This window comes from Pteropus medius, unplaced genomic scaffold (assembly GCF_902729225.1).
Source record: "Pteropus medius unplaced genomic scaffold, Ma_sr-lr_union100, whole genome shotgun sequence".
NCBI lineage: Eukaryota > Metazoa > Chordata > Mammalia > Chiroptera > Pteropodidae > Pteropus > Pteropus medius.
This window is the reverse complement of record NW_024352947.1, coordinates 1233792-1247931: the sequence shown is the minus strand read 5'-3', so window position 1 is coordinate 1247931 and position 14140 is coordinate 1233792. Positions and strand designations below refer to the sequence as shown.

General features: G+C 52.9%; 1 protein-coding gene across 1 annotated transcript in view; it reads left to right on the top strand.

The window, feature by feature from the left end:
* LOC120592610 (pecanex-like protein 2) overlaps positions 1-12895 on the top strand; it is a gene marked incomplete at its 5' end in the record, with an annotated part of 68465 nt that extends 55570 nt beyond the window's left edge. The window contains one exon of the mRNA XM_039850346.1: positions 12719-12895. Coding sequence (XP_039706280.1) covers positions 12719-12895 — 177 coding nt within the window. The remainder of the gene's footprint in view (positions 1-12718) is intronic.
* Positions 12896-14140: the final 1245 nt, after the last annotated feature.

Below are 14140 nucleotides of genomic sequence, written 5' to 3'. Positions count from 1 at the left end.
TGACAGACGTCCTTTCCCGCTCTCCCGCGGGTCCTGAAAATGTTCTTGGCAAACATCCTCTTCTGAAATTTTTAGTAATTTTTAGTTCTAGAAACGGGGCTTGAAAAAAATCTTGCTGGAGGATCGTTCTGCCAGTGTTTCCAGAATGCAATAAGCATGAAATGCTACAGGCCATTAGTTCAACATAGCAGCTAGCGCTTTTACCATTTAGGAAATTAAAATTAATGGGTGAGGCCGTTTATATAGAAAGCCGGGGGAGTAATCGCGCCGGAGCCACGGTGAGCGCTGTGTTACGGATAACGGCAATGAGCATCGGAGTCATTTGAAATCGGAGCTTCTAAATGGCATTCTCCTTTCTTAGCTGTGTGCAGGTGGAAAGTCTTGCATTAAAACGGAACTGCGTTTTAGGGACCGAAGGCTTTTGCAGAGTATTTGTTTAAATACTTTGTTCAAAAAAGCAGTCGTTCGTCTATTGAGCATACCTTCCGTGCCAGGCATCGGGCGAGGCACCAAGATTACTGCTAACGAGAAGGACAGCAGCAGATCCCTGTTGGGTGCGGTCCCCGGGCTGGGTGTCGTCCAGCACCATGATCTGCCTGACCCTCGCGATAGCTTTGTGGCACCGAAACGGAGTTAATTGCCCTAAGGTCTCCCTTATAAAATGGCAGAGCAGGACTCCGCCCTGAGGCCGTGCCTCGTGGCATTGCCGCCCCTGCTCGGAGCATCTGGAAAGAAAGCGGACGGGTAGAGAGGTGGTTCCAGCAAAGCATGATAAGCCGTGGCAGAGAACTGTGAGAGGCCACAAGAAAACGGTACCTGGTCCTACCTGGGAAAATCAGAAACCGTGATGCCGACTCCCCGCTTTGAAGGATGAGGGAGTGAGTCGGAGGAGGCGGGCGGAGAGGGCTGCCTGGAGGAAGTGGCACGTGCACGGGCTCGGGAGCAGGAGGGACTTCGGTGTGTTCTGGGAACCGTCGGGAACTGTGAGGACTCGGGAGGGAGAGCAGGGGCAGCTGGAGCCGGACGTGTCAGCGTTTGGACTTCGTGTCTACGTGGCGACCGAGCAGTCGTGGGATGCGGGGAATGTCGCCGGCGGGGGTAAAAGCCGAGGACGCGCGGGGTCCTGGAACTCGGGTACGGAGGACTGTGATAATCCGGGCAGCTCGTCACGAGAGCGTGCACCGCGGTGCCAAAGCGAAGACACAGGGAAGGGGACGCGTCCGGGAGGGGACGTGTTCCGGAAGCAGGGCTGACAGGAGCCGGCGACCGAGGGAAGCGTCTCTCCTTAGAGTCCTAGCTGAAATCCTGGGGCGGGTCTCGCTGACGCCCTCCGTGTCACGTGTTCGTGTATGAACGAGGTTCGGCGGCCAGGTCAGTGAGGCCTGGGCTGCTTCTCCGCGCCTGAGCCCCAACCGAACCACGGGACCGGGGTCAGGGAGGGAGGACGGGGGGGGCGGCGCGAGGTGTCGGATGCGACGTCACTGCTCCGACGGGTTCCGCAGGCGCCCACGTCCAGTCTGTGCAGCTTTTCCTCTCTGGAACAAGGAGGGTGACACCTGCCCTCTCTGCGCGTGGGAGTGGATGCCGGACGTCCCCCGAACACAGCCCCGGCCTCGTCCCTGCTCACAGCCCCGACATGGCCCCCGAGTCCTGCAGGGCAGAGGCCGGCTCCCTGGCGGTGGCCGCAGGCTGACCAGCGCCCGCCGTCCCGGCAGCTCTGCCCTCTGCCAGCACCTGCTGCTGGACTCAGGGTCCCCAGCGCCCCCACCGCGGACGGACGCCCCGGCTCCAGACCCCTGCCCCTGTTGCCTCGGCCTGAAGGTGCCCCTCCCCACAATCGGCCCTCAGGGGACCTGCCCACCGCCCGTGCCCCTCCCCTCTATGCACCCCTGTGTCCAGAAACGAAGAACACTATCCGCACGCCCGTGTCCCCTAGAGAACTGGGACCTCGTCGAGTGGCGGCCTCCTGCCTCCTGCAGCAGCTGACAGATGCAGACGCGGGACCCTGAGCTGCCTCGTGCAGTTAACTGAATCCGGTCGAGAGCTTGGACGTGGAAATCTGCTTTTTGAGAAACGAAGTCTGAGCTTGGATGCGGGGGCTGCGTGACGTTCTGTTATTCTTGGAGGTGACGATTCACAGCAGGGGTGGGGTGCGCGGGAGGACGGAGGTTTCAGATGGAGTGTGTGGGTCACTCCGAATGTCCGCCTTGGGCTCCTCGCGGTGTGTGTTCGGTTTTCTGGGCCTCCGGCGGATCTTGTTTAGTGACTTCGCCACTGCCCGCTGTCCTGGTCACTCCTGGCTGCAGAGCTGGCCACCCGGCTGTGCCCTGTGCTCTGCGGTCAGCCAGGCTCCTCCCGCGGAACCGAGAGGGGAGAACACAGTCCGCGTCTAGGCGTGGGTTTGTCTGCCCGGTGGTGACGCGCCGATGCGTCCAGCTGGCCGGCTCATGACATGCGGCCACAGCCGCGACTCCGCTCTGAACGGTGCCATGTAACTGCGGGAAATGCCCGCCCCGCCCCGAACACCCTTCAGGCAGGATGCGGAGCCCGCGTGTCACCCTCCCGCCTTCCACGCCCAGGTGAGGCGCCCACGCTCCCCGAGGCGGGTTCACCGCACGGGCGGCCGCGAGTCACCTCCTGGGAAGGGACGGAGGGCTGCAGGCATGCCGGCGGCTCCCGCACACCTCCGCCTGCAAAGCGGGGGGCAGTCCCCCCACTCGACGTCAAGCCTGGCGTGAAAGTTACACCCTTTTTTCTTCATTTTCTCCTCTATTCTCATGCCAAAGTGTACTTAGTAAACACGTGGGTTGAGTCACGTCGTTCAAAGGTCCACGTAGACCAACGTGTCGCTGCTAATGTGTCAACGAGGTGTTTATGGGCTCCCATATTTTTAAAAGTCCGGGGCTTTCTCTCCTGACGGAGGCTGCTCCTGGCCAGCGTCCCGGTCCCTCCCCCCAGGGACAGTGGCCACGGCCCTCTGCGAGACCAAAAGCTGAAGAGCTCGAGTCTCAGCGGAGACAGACAGCGATGCGCGTTGCAGGCAAAAAGCCGCATGAGTGGCTTCAGGGGGTCCAGGGGCGGGGACACCTCCAGACGCCCCGCCGACGGAGTTCTGCAGACCTTATTACTCAGCAGCCGGGAGCCCTCGTCCGAGCCTTCCTTAAGATGCTTCTAGAACAGAGGGATCAATTTGGCTGTGAGACGGGAGACGTCTTCTGTGCGAGGCCGACCACTGGCACTCGTCACCCTTTGCCGGATGGAGGCTCCCGGTTCCCACAGGAGTAGGAGCGTGTGTCCTCGGCCAGGTGCGCACACTTAGGCCGAGGTCCGCGAGGTCACCGGCTGCCCCGCGCTTGCTTTCCTGAGCGACCTGCTGGTGAAGCACCTCGAGAGGACCAAACCACGGTGCTTCTGCCTCAGGTGGAGAAAGGCCGCTGACCAGACCGAGTAAGTTTAAAACACCCAGGAAGGAGGAGGGGAAATGCCTCTCTCGTCAGGAAAATCAGCGGCCATCGCAAAGATCAGGCAAGTGACTGAACATCAGCAAGTGACAAGAAACATGCCACTGAGGGCGTCAGCCGCGGGTCTGTCCCTCGAAGAGTCGGGAAACACCTGAGGCTTTTTCCACTGGTCGTTTCACAGTTTGGAAAACGACATAGCACTTACACTTACTCATCTGCTGGAGCAGCGGTCCCCAATCTTTGTGGCACCAGGGACCGGGGCCCTAGGAGCATCTGACGCCCGATGATCTGAGGCAAGGCCGAGGCGGCGATAGCGCCCAGTGCCTGCTGCCGTGCGCAGGCGCCGCAGTGGAGGACGTGGAGGAGACAGACGTGTAATGAACGCTTTTGAAAACACGTCGTTAAGGGCTGTACGTAAAATAACCGGTATTTATTGAGCGCTTATATGCTGAGTCCTGAGCTAAAAATGTACACGCGTTATGTCACTGTTCACAATACGTTTCCGAAGCAGGTGCCACGACCATTCCCGCTTTGCAGATGAGAAATCTCAGTGGAACGAAGCTTGTCTGAGCTAGAGAGGGGCAGAGCGGAGGCAAGAAGCCAGGTCCGTCTAACTGCAAAGCCCATCCTCGTCACCGGGATGCTGGTCTGCCGCTCACAGGGTCGCCCCAGCCCATGCTTAGCTGCTGCCAGTTCATCGCATCTTCTGGCCAAACTTTTTCTAGCAGAGTCTGGCCACACCTGCCCCAGAGGAGCGAGCACTTATTGTCTCCCCGCTCCCGAAGGTGCCTGTCTCTCCTTCGGTCGTGGGCTAGGGGGCTGCTCTCCAACCCAGTTCTCCAGTGGGTTAGAAAAACAGTCTTGAACTTGAAATGAATCTGTAAGGGTGGGAGCAATGCTCTTCTCAGCTTGGTATGTCCCAGGGAAGAAGCCCGAAGCCCTTTGAACTACTTTTTAATTCTGCATGAAGGTTTGATCGGTTTGGTATATTAGTCAGAACCTTCTGATGGCAAGTGACAAAACCTCAAAGTTGGAACTCTGTTGCTTTAGCGAGGTGGAGCGCCCCAGGGTGGACCTCGCTTGAGTCCTAGCCACGCCGGAAGCAAACGGCGGTAGCGGGCTCTGTCCTCTGTGCTCTCGCTCCTGCTCGTTTGGCTGGATTCTGCTCAGCTCCATGCTCCGTGCGACTTCCATACTGGGACGAGAGAGCCACCAGACGCCCCACCTCCATAATATCCTGTGCTTATTATCTGCACCCCGGGATCTGCTTGCCCCCACATCAGTGGTCATGTACCGAGGGGCTTGTCACGGTGGCCGGCCCCACGGGGGCTGTGTGCCCGCCCAGTGGTCTAGGTCGGGGGAGAGTGCTGTATCGACGGCCCCTGCACTGGCTTTGTGTGATGATCTCTTAGACAAGCGGGTGACATTTTTTTCAGCTATGGTTTTAAATTAACTTTTGTAGCCCAGGTGTCTCTCGGCGGTATAGTGACTCATAGGCCATCTAGCCAGACGACGGAGCAATGCAGCTAATTAGACGTGCGGGAGAGACTTTATGGCAGTGTTAAAGATGTCCATGATAGATGAGGTAGGGAACCTAGGTTTCAGAATACTATATGCTGCTACTCGATTTAGATTAAAGGGACACACACGCACGTGCGCACACACACACATGCATATCCACACGCATGTGCACACACGCACACACGTGCACACACATCCACACGCATGTGCACACATGCGCACATGCACATGTGCCTATATACATGCGCACAGGCGCGCAACACATTCACATGCACACACGCAGCGCACCATATGTGCACACACTCACATGTGCACGCGCATGTTCGTGCATACATGTGCATATGTGCATGTGTGTGATGTGTGCACATGCACATGTGCGTGATATATGCACAGGTACATGCGTGTGTGCACACGTGGTTGCACATGTGCATATGCAGGGAATTCCGGGAAGGACACCTCGACCACCCATCATCTGTGGCTGGTACTGGAGTTAGGTCCGCGTGAGGTGGGTAACAAGAACTTTCACTTTACAATTTATGCAATTTTGAACTATATGGAATCTTGAAAGTGAGACTGTATTATTGTATTTGTACTAGACGAATTTCGAAAGGGTGGTTACTTAAAGCAGAAAGCTTCTGTGACGTGGCCGTCGCTGTCCGAATCCTCTCGTTTTCACGTGTACTACGCCGAAGAAGTGTTTGCACAGGAATGAAACCTCAGGGGAGAACGTAACGGAGGTATCTGGGGGGTGCGTGGGGGCGGGGCGGACGGGAGGCCACTCGGAAGCTGGAGGAGGAGCTGCCACGTGGCTGCAGATGTTGGCATGATTCGCCCCACTTACTCAAATGCTGCATGGGTAAAAGCAGGAAGCTTTGAACTTGGCCCTCACAGCCCTTTCCAGAGGCAGCTCGTGCCACCCACAGGATTATAAGGGGCCCGGGAAGGAAGCCCCCAAGAACAGACTCCAGAAAGCTGCCTCTTCTCCACAGGGAAGAAAAGGGTAAATAAACTCTAAAGAAGATGGGGAAACTGTACCATACAGAGTAGTGGGATGAAGGAAATTCAAAGGAGGCAGAGCGTCCGCATAAACGATGGTATTTCTATCACGTCGCTTCCAAGTCGGTCTGGACAGGATGCTTAAAGACCGAAGGTGGCTCTGGCCAGCTCTTGTGTCACCTCCCGCTTCTTCCGTGTTGAACTCCAGCCTCCCCCCTTCCCCGGCAACACCCGCCCCCCGCACCCCTGGGCCCGCACCCCTGCCGTCCACCGCACGGGGCGGCCCATGCAGACTCGGGGTTTCATTTCATTCCCAGTTCTTAGACGTCTTGACGAGACCGTCCGGATTTCTGCCTCCTGACCTCCTTGTAGATTGTAACGTTTCCGTGTGCAGTGGTGACTTCATTTACATCTCTGGACGCACTAATTAGCAGTTATGAAGTATGAACCTAACTAATTCTCTCTGTCGTGTTCTCCTGGGGGTCTTTATCTGGCTGCATAAGGCCCGCTGATCAAAGAATGGGGGCCGGTTGCATTTCTCTTCATTAGCTCCCGCTCGTTTGCCTGAGTGGCTCCCCGCTGCTGGGCATCTCATCCTGCATCACCGATGATGAATTATTACCCTGGCTTTTTCTCCCTCCTTAGATTTCAGTCTTCGTAATGGTTTTTATTTTCACTTTTCTGTCGTAGGTGAATCAGATCCGTCTCGTTTGATAATTCTCATCTGACTAATCCTGCTACGTTGCGTATCACTGTTAAGTGTGGTGTTGACTGCAGTGTAAGACTCGCATCTTTTATCAGGTTTAAGAAAAGCTTTTGTTAGCAGGTTGCAGGAGATTTTTTTTTTTTTTGAGCGCACGTTGAGTTCATTTTTCAACATTCTTTCAACATCAATGGAGCATCAGATTTTTTTTTACTCTTCATTTTGTGAATTATATTGACTTTTTTATTATTAAACTATTAGGAGATGAACCAAATTTGGTTTGATGTGTTTTATACATTTATAGATTCATTTTTAAAATAGCTTATTGAGTTTTACATTGATATTAATAGGCGAGAACATCTACATTTTCCTTTCTCATAATATTCTCGTTCATTTTTTGTATTAGAAAATAGCCTCCCGATGTAAACTGAAGTTTTTCTAGGAAGCGCATTTCAAGGCTACAGCTTTTCCTCTACAGACAGCTCTAGCTGAGTCCCACAGTTGCGACTGGTGCTACTGCTTGCCATTGTCATTCAGCTTTAAATATTTTCACATTTTAATTACCATCTATTCTCAGTTAATTCGGTGTCGCGTTCGTCGTTATTATCCCCAAACTCAAAGTTTGTGGCGGCTTTTTGCTGTTGTTATTGTGCCATCTTTTTATAATCGACTTTTCATTTAACCGCGAAGCAATTCACCTTGGTCAAGACTTCTTTTGTAGTTTAATGAGTCATCATGTACCCGAGCTTAAAAATTGCATTCTTTGTCTCGGTTGGCTGCAAGGTTCTAATCTATGTATCTCTTAGACAAAGCTTTTTATATCTCTTGGTCACATATTTTATATGCATATTCATTTATTAAACTATAATTTTTCTGAGATACGTGTCTTAAAATGTCCCCCCATGACTTAGATTTTTTCATCTCACCTTGTAATTCTGTCCACTTTTACTTTAGCGATTTCGAGAATGGGTGGTTAAATACATACGTTCTAATTATTTTATCTTCCTGGTGCCTCTTCTCTTTTATTGTTATGGACTGCTTTTTTTCTTTTTTGAGTAAAATCCATTTTACCTAATATTAATATAGCTTGAATAAAGAAGCTTTCTTTTGGTTACGATTTACCCGGTCTCTTTTTTTTTTCATTCTGTTACGTAAAACTTTCTAAGTCGTTTTAATATTTCTTGTAAAAGCAACTAGCAAGATTTCTCTTCTTGATATAGGCTGAGGATCTCTTGATAGGCACATTCTGTCTGTTTACAGGTACTGCGATTACTGCTATGTTTTTGCTCTTATATTTTTTGCTGTATACCTTTGATGCCTTTTCTTTGTCATCTCGCCCCCTCTTTCTTGCCTTTATCGAATGGAATGCACCTTCTTTGACCCCCTTTTTTCTCTATGCTTTAGAAACCGAATGTTGAATGTCTAGTTCTTTAGCGCAGTGAATCTCAGTGTGTGGTCCGTTTCTTCCTGAACAATTTTCTGCTCCCCGCATCACCGCCTTCGCCGCGAAATGTCTGATAATTTCCCCCCGTCCTTTTGCTCCTGGCTTTCTCCCCGTTCCGCCTTGAACCTCCAAATGCCCTCCCACCTTTCCTGCCCCTTCCCAGGCTCTCCGGAGCCGCCTCCTCCTCGGTGCCTCTCACGTGGGACTCGGCTCACCTTCCGTTTGACAGCCGGTTTCTGGGGCTCCTTTAAGTCTCACGTGTCCCTTCGAGTTCAGACCCTGGTAATGACACGTTTTTTGTAAAGTTGTGTGAAGTCCATTCTTTCCGAGAAGGAAACTTGCTGAATCCAACAGTAAAAACAAAACGAAGCAAAAACGGCAAGCGATAGAACTAAAATGTGTGACCAGAAAAGCCGGGTCAGGTGACAGGTGGCGGCTCGGTTGGGAGAGAAAGTTCTGGTTTAATCAAATGGAATGCGCCTGCACGCAGCTCCCTCAGACAGTGCCCAGCATGAGGACGTTCAACAAATGGTCAGTAACTTTATTGGAGGGCGGTCCCCAGAGGAAAGATGGCATACGCCTTATTTCGGGACGTCTGAGGGAGGAAACGTGTCGGGGTCATCTTTACTTGGTGACACTCTCCTGGGATGGTTCGTGGGTTTGTGCAGATCGGGTTTCCTCTCTATACAGAGACACGCTGGCACGTGTCCGCCTCGTCGGAGAGGTATTTCCAAAATAGGTCATTCGAAACGAGAGCGTTTACAGTGTCTTCTTCGGGAAACCAGCCAGAATTCCTCCACGGTGCCTTTCTTTACTCTTTCCGTCGTGTTTTCAGTGGGAGAGACGCAGATGGTTTTGTTTTGTCTCGTAGTCGTGCTTGGGTAGCTCCTGAGGTTGATCATGCTCTAATAGGGCTGAGATTTAAGGTCTTGAAAGCAGAACATTTGTGAGATGAGCTTCGTAAAAGCGGAGGCCCCACACAGCCGAGGGGATGCAAGCTCCCAGCCAGCGTAAATGGATTTCTATTTAAAGCACCTCGGTGCAGTGTTACTGGAAAGCTTTCGGTGGTGGTGTTCTTATTCATTCTTATCTCACGTGTTTTATTATTTTATTCACAATGGCCTAATACGGCGCCTGAGGTGCCTCTTCATATACACTTCTCGTTAATGAGGGATATTTAGGTTTCCTCTTGTGCTTAGGCATTACTTTTTGACATTACAGATTTTTCATTCTTTCACCTGATTTCACCTTTGAGATGAACGCCCTATAAAAGGAAAATGTGAAATGGAATCTTTTTAACCGGGATCACACCTTTAGGAATGAAACGTGTAAGCCACATCGATCGTCTTGGGGCTGTGCGTTGGAGAAGCACAGAAACCCGGGTGGGCTGCCTTTCCGAGGTCCCGGGGGTGTCTCTAGGCCTGCGGGGAGGTGTCGTATTTTATTAATTGGGCATTTGTACTGGAAAGGGCACTCCAGGACAGCTCAGACCCCTCCATCGCTGTGCACTCGGAGAAGAGGTCCCCGATAGTGGCTACAGCCGTAATTTGTCCTGTCCTCACTTGTGACCCTGCCCCTTTGCCGTCAGCAGCAAGGCCTCGTGGAAGACACCTGCCTTTAGCTGCTTTCTGCTGCCGTCATCCATGAAGGCTCATGGCCTCCGGGTTTGCTGGTGGACACAGCAGCACACAGAGAATCAGGAATTGCTGACCTCTGGCTTCACATGGGCCAGTGGCTCACGCTCTGGCCTAAGCAGCCCACAGCCTCCCTGAGTTAGCTTTCGTGCTCTGGACTTGGGGCGTTGCGTTGTTTGGGAGGGGCTCTAGAATCTCCTGATGGTGAGCTAAGTACGTCCTCAAAATAAGACCTGTCCCAATATTCGTTTATCACACTCTCCTTTTGAACTTACAGCTGCCAGGCACGGTTCTATGTCCTTAACAAAGACGAAGTTGTTGAATTCTCAAACGACACCACGGGGCGGTGCCATTATCACCCCGTGACAGGTGTGAGCGGGCTTCAAACCCACGCGGCGTGCCCTCAGCCACTTAAACATCGCCCTGTGTTGACATCTGACGCGTTACGGCACGTGCTTTTCTGGCAGCTTTGTAGGGAGCACTAAATGACAGCTATGTAGAAATTATAAATGCGTAAAGGGCCGGCCCCCAGGAGAACTGGCTTCTTCCGGTTGAGGACAGCGCGTGTTGAAAATCTTTCACGAAGCTTATATTTTATTCTTCGCCACATCTGTGGAAAAAAACAAGGTACCAAGAGACGTAGGAAATGAGCACGAATACCCAGGGCCTTGGCCGCAATTAGAGCATGAGAGAGCGTGTCCTTGATTACTGGTTTTGCTTACATGTAAATACAAGTTGCTGCACGAAGCAAAAAAAATAATTGCAATAGATTCGCTTCATCATAGTGCAGCCAAGTTTCACCCGTTAGAGCTTTAAACTTGCAGAGGAGGCTCTCCCCGGGGCTGGCTGTCTGATCGTAGTTTCCGACCTACTTATCAGCTGTGTTCGAAGGCGGCTCAGAAGCCTCCCAGGATATGGTCAAGCGCTGAGAAGCCACCGGGAGAGATTTCACACCCCGTGATTCATTTTTAGGGCGTTCGAGGGGTTGTCCATCACATAAGGCGGTCTCGCTCATGCTTGCTACTCTCACCCAAGCATGAGTCACCAAGCTAATTCTTGACAAACGGACTAAGCATCCTAGTGAGGTGACTGAGAGGTTTCTTTAGAGTTCGGTGAGGCATAAATGAGCAAGTTGATGCGCGAGAACCCGCCACGGCTTGCTCCGGGGGACTCTTGAGTCACGTGTTTGAAGTCTTGTCTTTTGTAACTAGAACGGTCCATCTCCGGTTGGGTTAATGGTGGAGACGGAAGGAGATGCTATCGGCCTTTAGAAGAAATCGCATCATTTAACAGAAGCGAGTCAAGCGTCTGAGTCTGACAGTTTGAGACCGTCAGTCTCAGTCTGTGCAAGTCACCTGCTGACAGGTAAACGAGGCGCCGGGGAGGAGACAGCTCTTCACGTGAGCGTAAGAGACGTGACCTCGAGCCGACGTAGCAGAGTCACCTGCTGCTGCCTCGGCCGTCGGCGCCTCCGAGGCCCTGGGAGCTGTGCGGATCCATCCAGAACGGACTCGAGAAGCGTAAACGAGCCCGGTTCCTCCACAGATCTTCAAGTCCAGTCACGTGATCTCTCTCCTCCTGTTTCCTGTCTCCCTTCCCTGGATGTCCCCACTTCCCGTTCCCTTCATATCTCTCTCTCTCTCTCTCGTCTCTCTCCTCTTCCCTTCTCTCTGCCTCTCGCCCTTCCTTGTAGACCTGTGACTAGAGTCACATTTAGACCTCGGGCGTTCTGTACATAACCAGATGCTACAACTCCTTAAGAATTCCACGTTTGCGGTGATGTTGAAGGAAATTTTATTGTTGGTTCATCTCATGTGGCCCGTCCAATGATGCTTAATTCTGCTCTAAGGTTTTCCCTTAAAACGGGGTATTTGTGAGAATACAATGAGACAAGAAATTTGCCAGGAAGCTGTGGAGAGGATGCTGATTAACCTCATTTTACCTCATTACACTTTCATGGAACAATCTTGTTCCAAAACCACAAGGCTGGCCTTTCACGGAAGGGCTGAGGCATCGTGGCTCCTCGAACGTTTCCTAAATGACCCCGTGTCCGAGCCGCTGCCTTCCCGTCGTTGGGGTCACGTGGTGCTCTGCGAGCCTCATTCAGAATTCCGTGTTCTGCGTCTTTTCACGTCCGTGGCCTTGGCGAGTGTGCTTCACTGTCTGCTGTGCCAGACGGGCTAGGGCCATCCGGTTGTGGGTGAGGAGTGTCTATGGAGCTCGCGGGACGTCCTGTGAGGACACTCACAGGGGCAGGTGACGGCGGCAGACGTCGCACCTGGGGTCCCTCGATCCCTGCTCACCGCAAGGCCTAGTCCACGGCCCGGGCCAACCATGCTCCTCCATCCTGCTGGGCACCGATGTCTTCTCTGGCCTCCGGCCAAAGCCACCGAGCGCGTTCCCCTTCGCCTTCATCCTTAGGCCCCATCCACCTTCTCCCTGGAGCTCGGTTCCTCCTGCGTTGGCTCGTCTGACAGATGCAGTGGCTCCCACGTCCCATCTCGCTGTCTCAGGCACTTTGTAACTCGCAGCTCAGAGCTGGGGGGCTCTTTTCCCCAGCAGGAGCAGCTGGAGGCGTGACTTAATACACAGAACCTTCAACAGTGTCAGCGACGGTTCGTGTTCGCGTGAATGTCCCTCTAAATGACCCGGTGTGGAGGACGGGCGATCACGCTGGGGGCGTTTCTCAGGGAAAGGCAAAGGGCTGCACCGCATCGGCCAAACAGCCGATGTGACCAGCCTGGCGACGTTAACCCCGCGAGGCTCCTTCCGATCACCCTGCTGCCGTGTTCAAATGTCCTCAGAGGCCGCCTTGCCTGTGGGACACAGGGAGGTCCGAGCCCCGGGAGGGCACACAGCAGTCGCTCCGCCCCTGCCTAACAGTGACACGTGCGCTCTGAGTGACCCCGGCCGCTGCGGCCATCAGCGCTGACGAACCTTGTTCTTCTTCTGCCTTCAGCTCGGGGACCTGCTCCGGAAGCTCCAGTTCGTCATGACGTACGTGGCTCCCTGGCAGATGGCGTGGGGCTCTTCGTTTCACGTGATCGCCCAGCTCGTGGCGATCCCTCGTATCCTTTCCGCTGCAGCTTCTGTCCGCGTTTCGGGGCGCGAGCTTCCGTTGAACCCTGGGGACTAAAGGACTCGAGTCTTCGGGATCGCTTTTTAATGCGCCGGGGCGGGCACTGTGCATCCCCTTGGGGCCACTTAGCCTTAAAAGAGGGTTCTGAATTTTGAACTATTCCTGCCTCTTAAGGGATATTCAGGAGTTAGTTTAATTTTTCTGATTCTCCTATTGCCCAGGCTCAGAACCGCATTAAGATATCCTGGCTTTTAAATGGAAAGTTACAGCTTCGGCGATGCGGGTGACTCGTACAAAATAGCGGAAATTGATTTGCTGTATTTACACGCTGTGGAGAGGGCCGAGGTACTGACGTATATGACAGGTTACCTAACATCGATATGGCTGGGTTGGCAAATGCTTGAGCGATATTCGGAAACCCAGAATTAGGCACCAACAGAATTGCCCAAATATTTTTGAAGACCAAAAAAATAATTCGCGATTTTTATTTTATGGTTGTTGTTAGCCAACGATCCTCATTCTATCATTCGTAGTTTCGTTCGGTTTCTTTGTATTTATCTGTTTCCATCACGATAATTAGTTTTAATTTACTTTAAAACAAATTTAAGGTGCCCCTTCTAAAGATCACTTTAACGCAGTGAAGTGTGGTGGCAGGTAAGGGGAGGTGATGCTGCACAAAGGCATGGCCCCGTCTCCAGGTAAAAGCAAGACACAACCCGGCTCTTTGTCTGTGCGTGCATGCGCGGTGTGTGCGCTGCAGGCATCCCCATCCAGTGCATCCCGCCCAGGCTTCCAGTGTGCGCATGGCAGCATATGCACGCGCAGTGCATATGGGCTGCATCTGCAGGTGTGGCACGCAGGTAACGTTGTCCAGCATCCTCTGCCCCCAGGTGCATTGCAGGCAGGCATTGTGGTGGGTGGGGCACATGTGCATGTGCATCCTGTCTGTGGTGCACACAGGTAAACTGGCTCAGGTGCATGTGTGTATCCTGTCCCCTGTGTGTGTGCACGGCATATCCGTCTGTGTGTGTGCACGTGTGTGCATGCATGTGCATCCTTGGCCCTCTGTGTGCAGGTGTGTCCCTGGCCCTATGTAATGCAGGTCTCTCTGCCTGGTATGTGTACATGTGTGCACATACAACTGCAGGCTGCCTCTGCCCTGTGTGCCCAGCATTTGTGTTTCTGCCCTTGTGTGTGTGTGGCTGTGTGTGTAGACCCTCTGTTCTTGTGTGTGCACGTGTGTATGTACATGTGTCTCTGCCTGTGTGTGTGCATGTGTGTATGTATGTGTGTGTCCCTGCC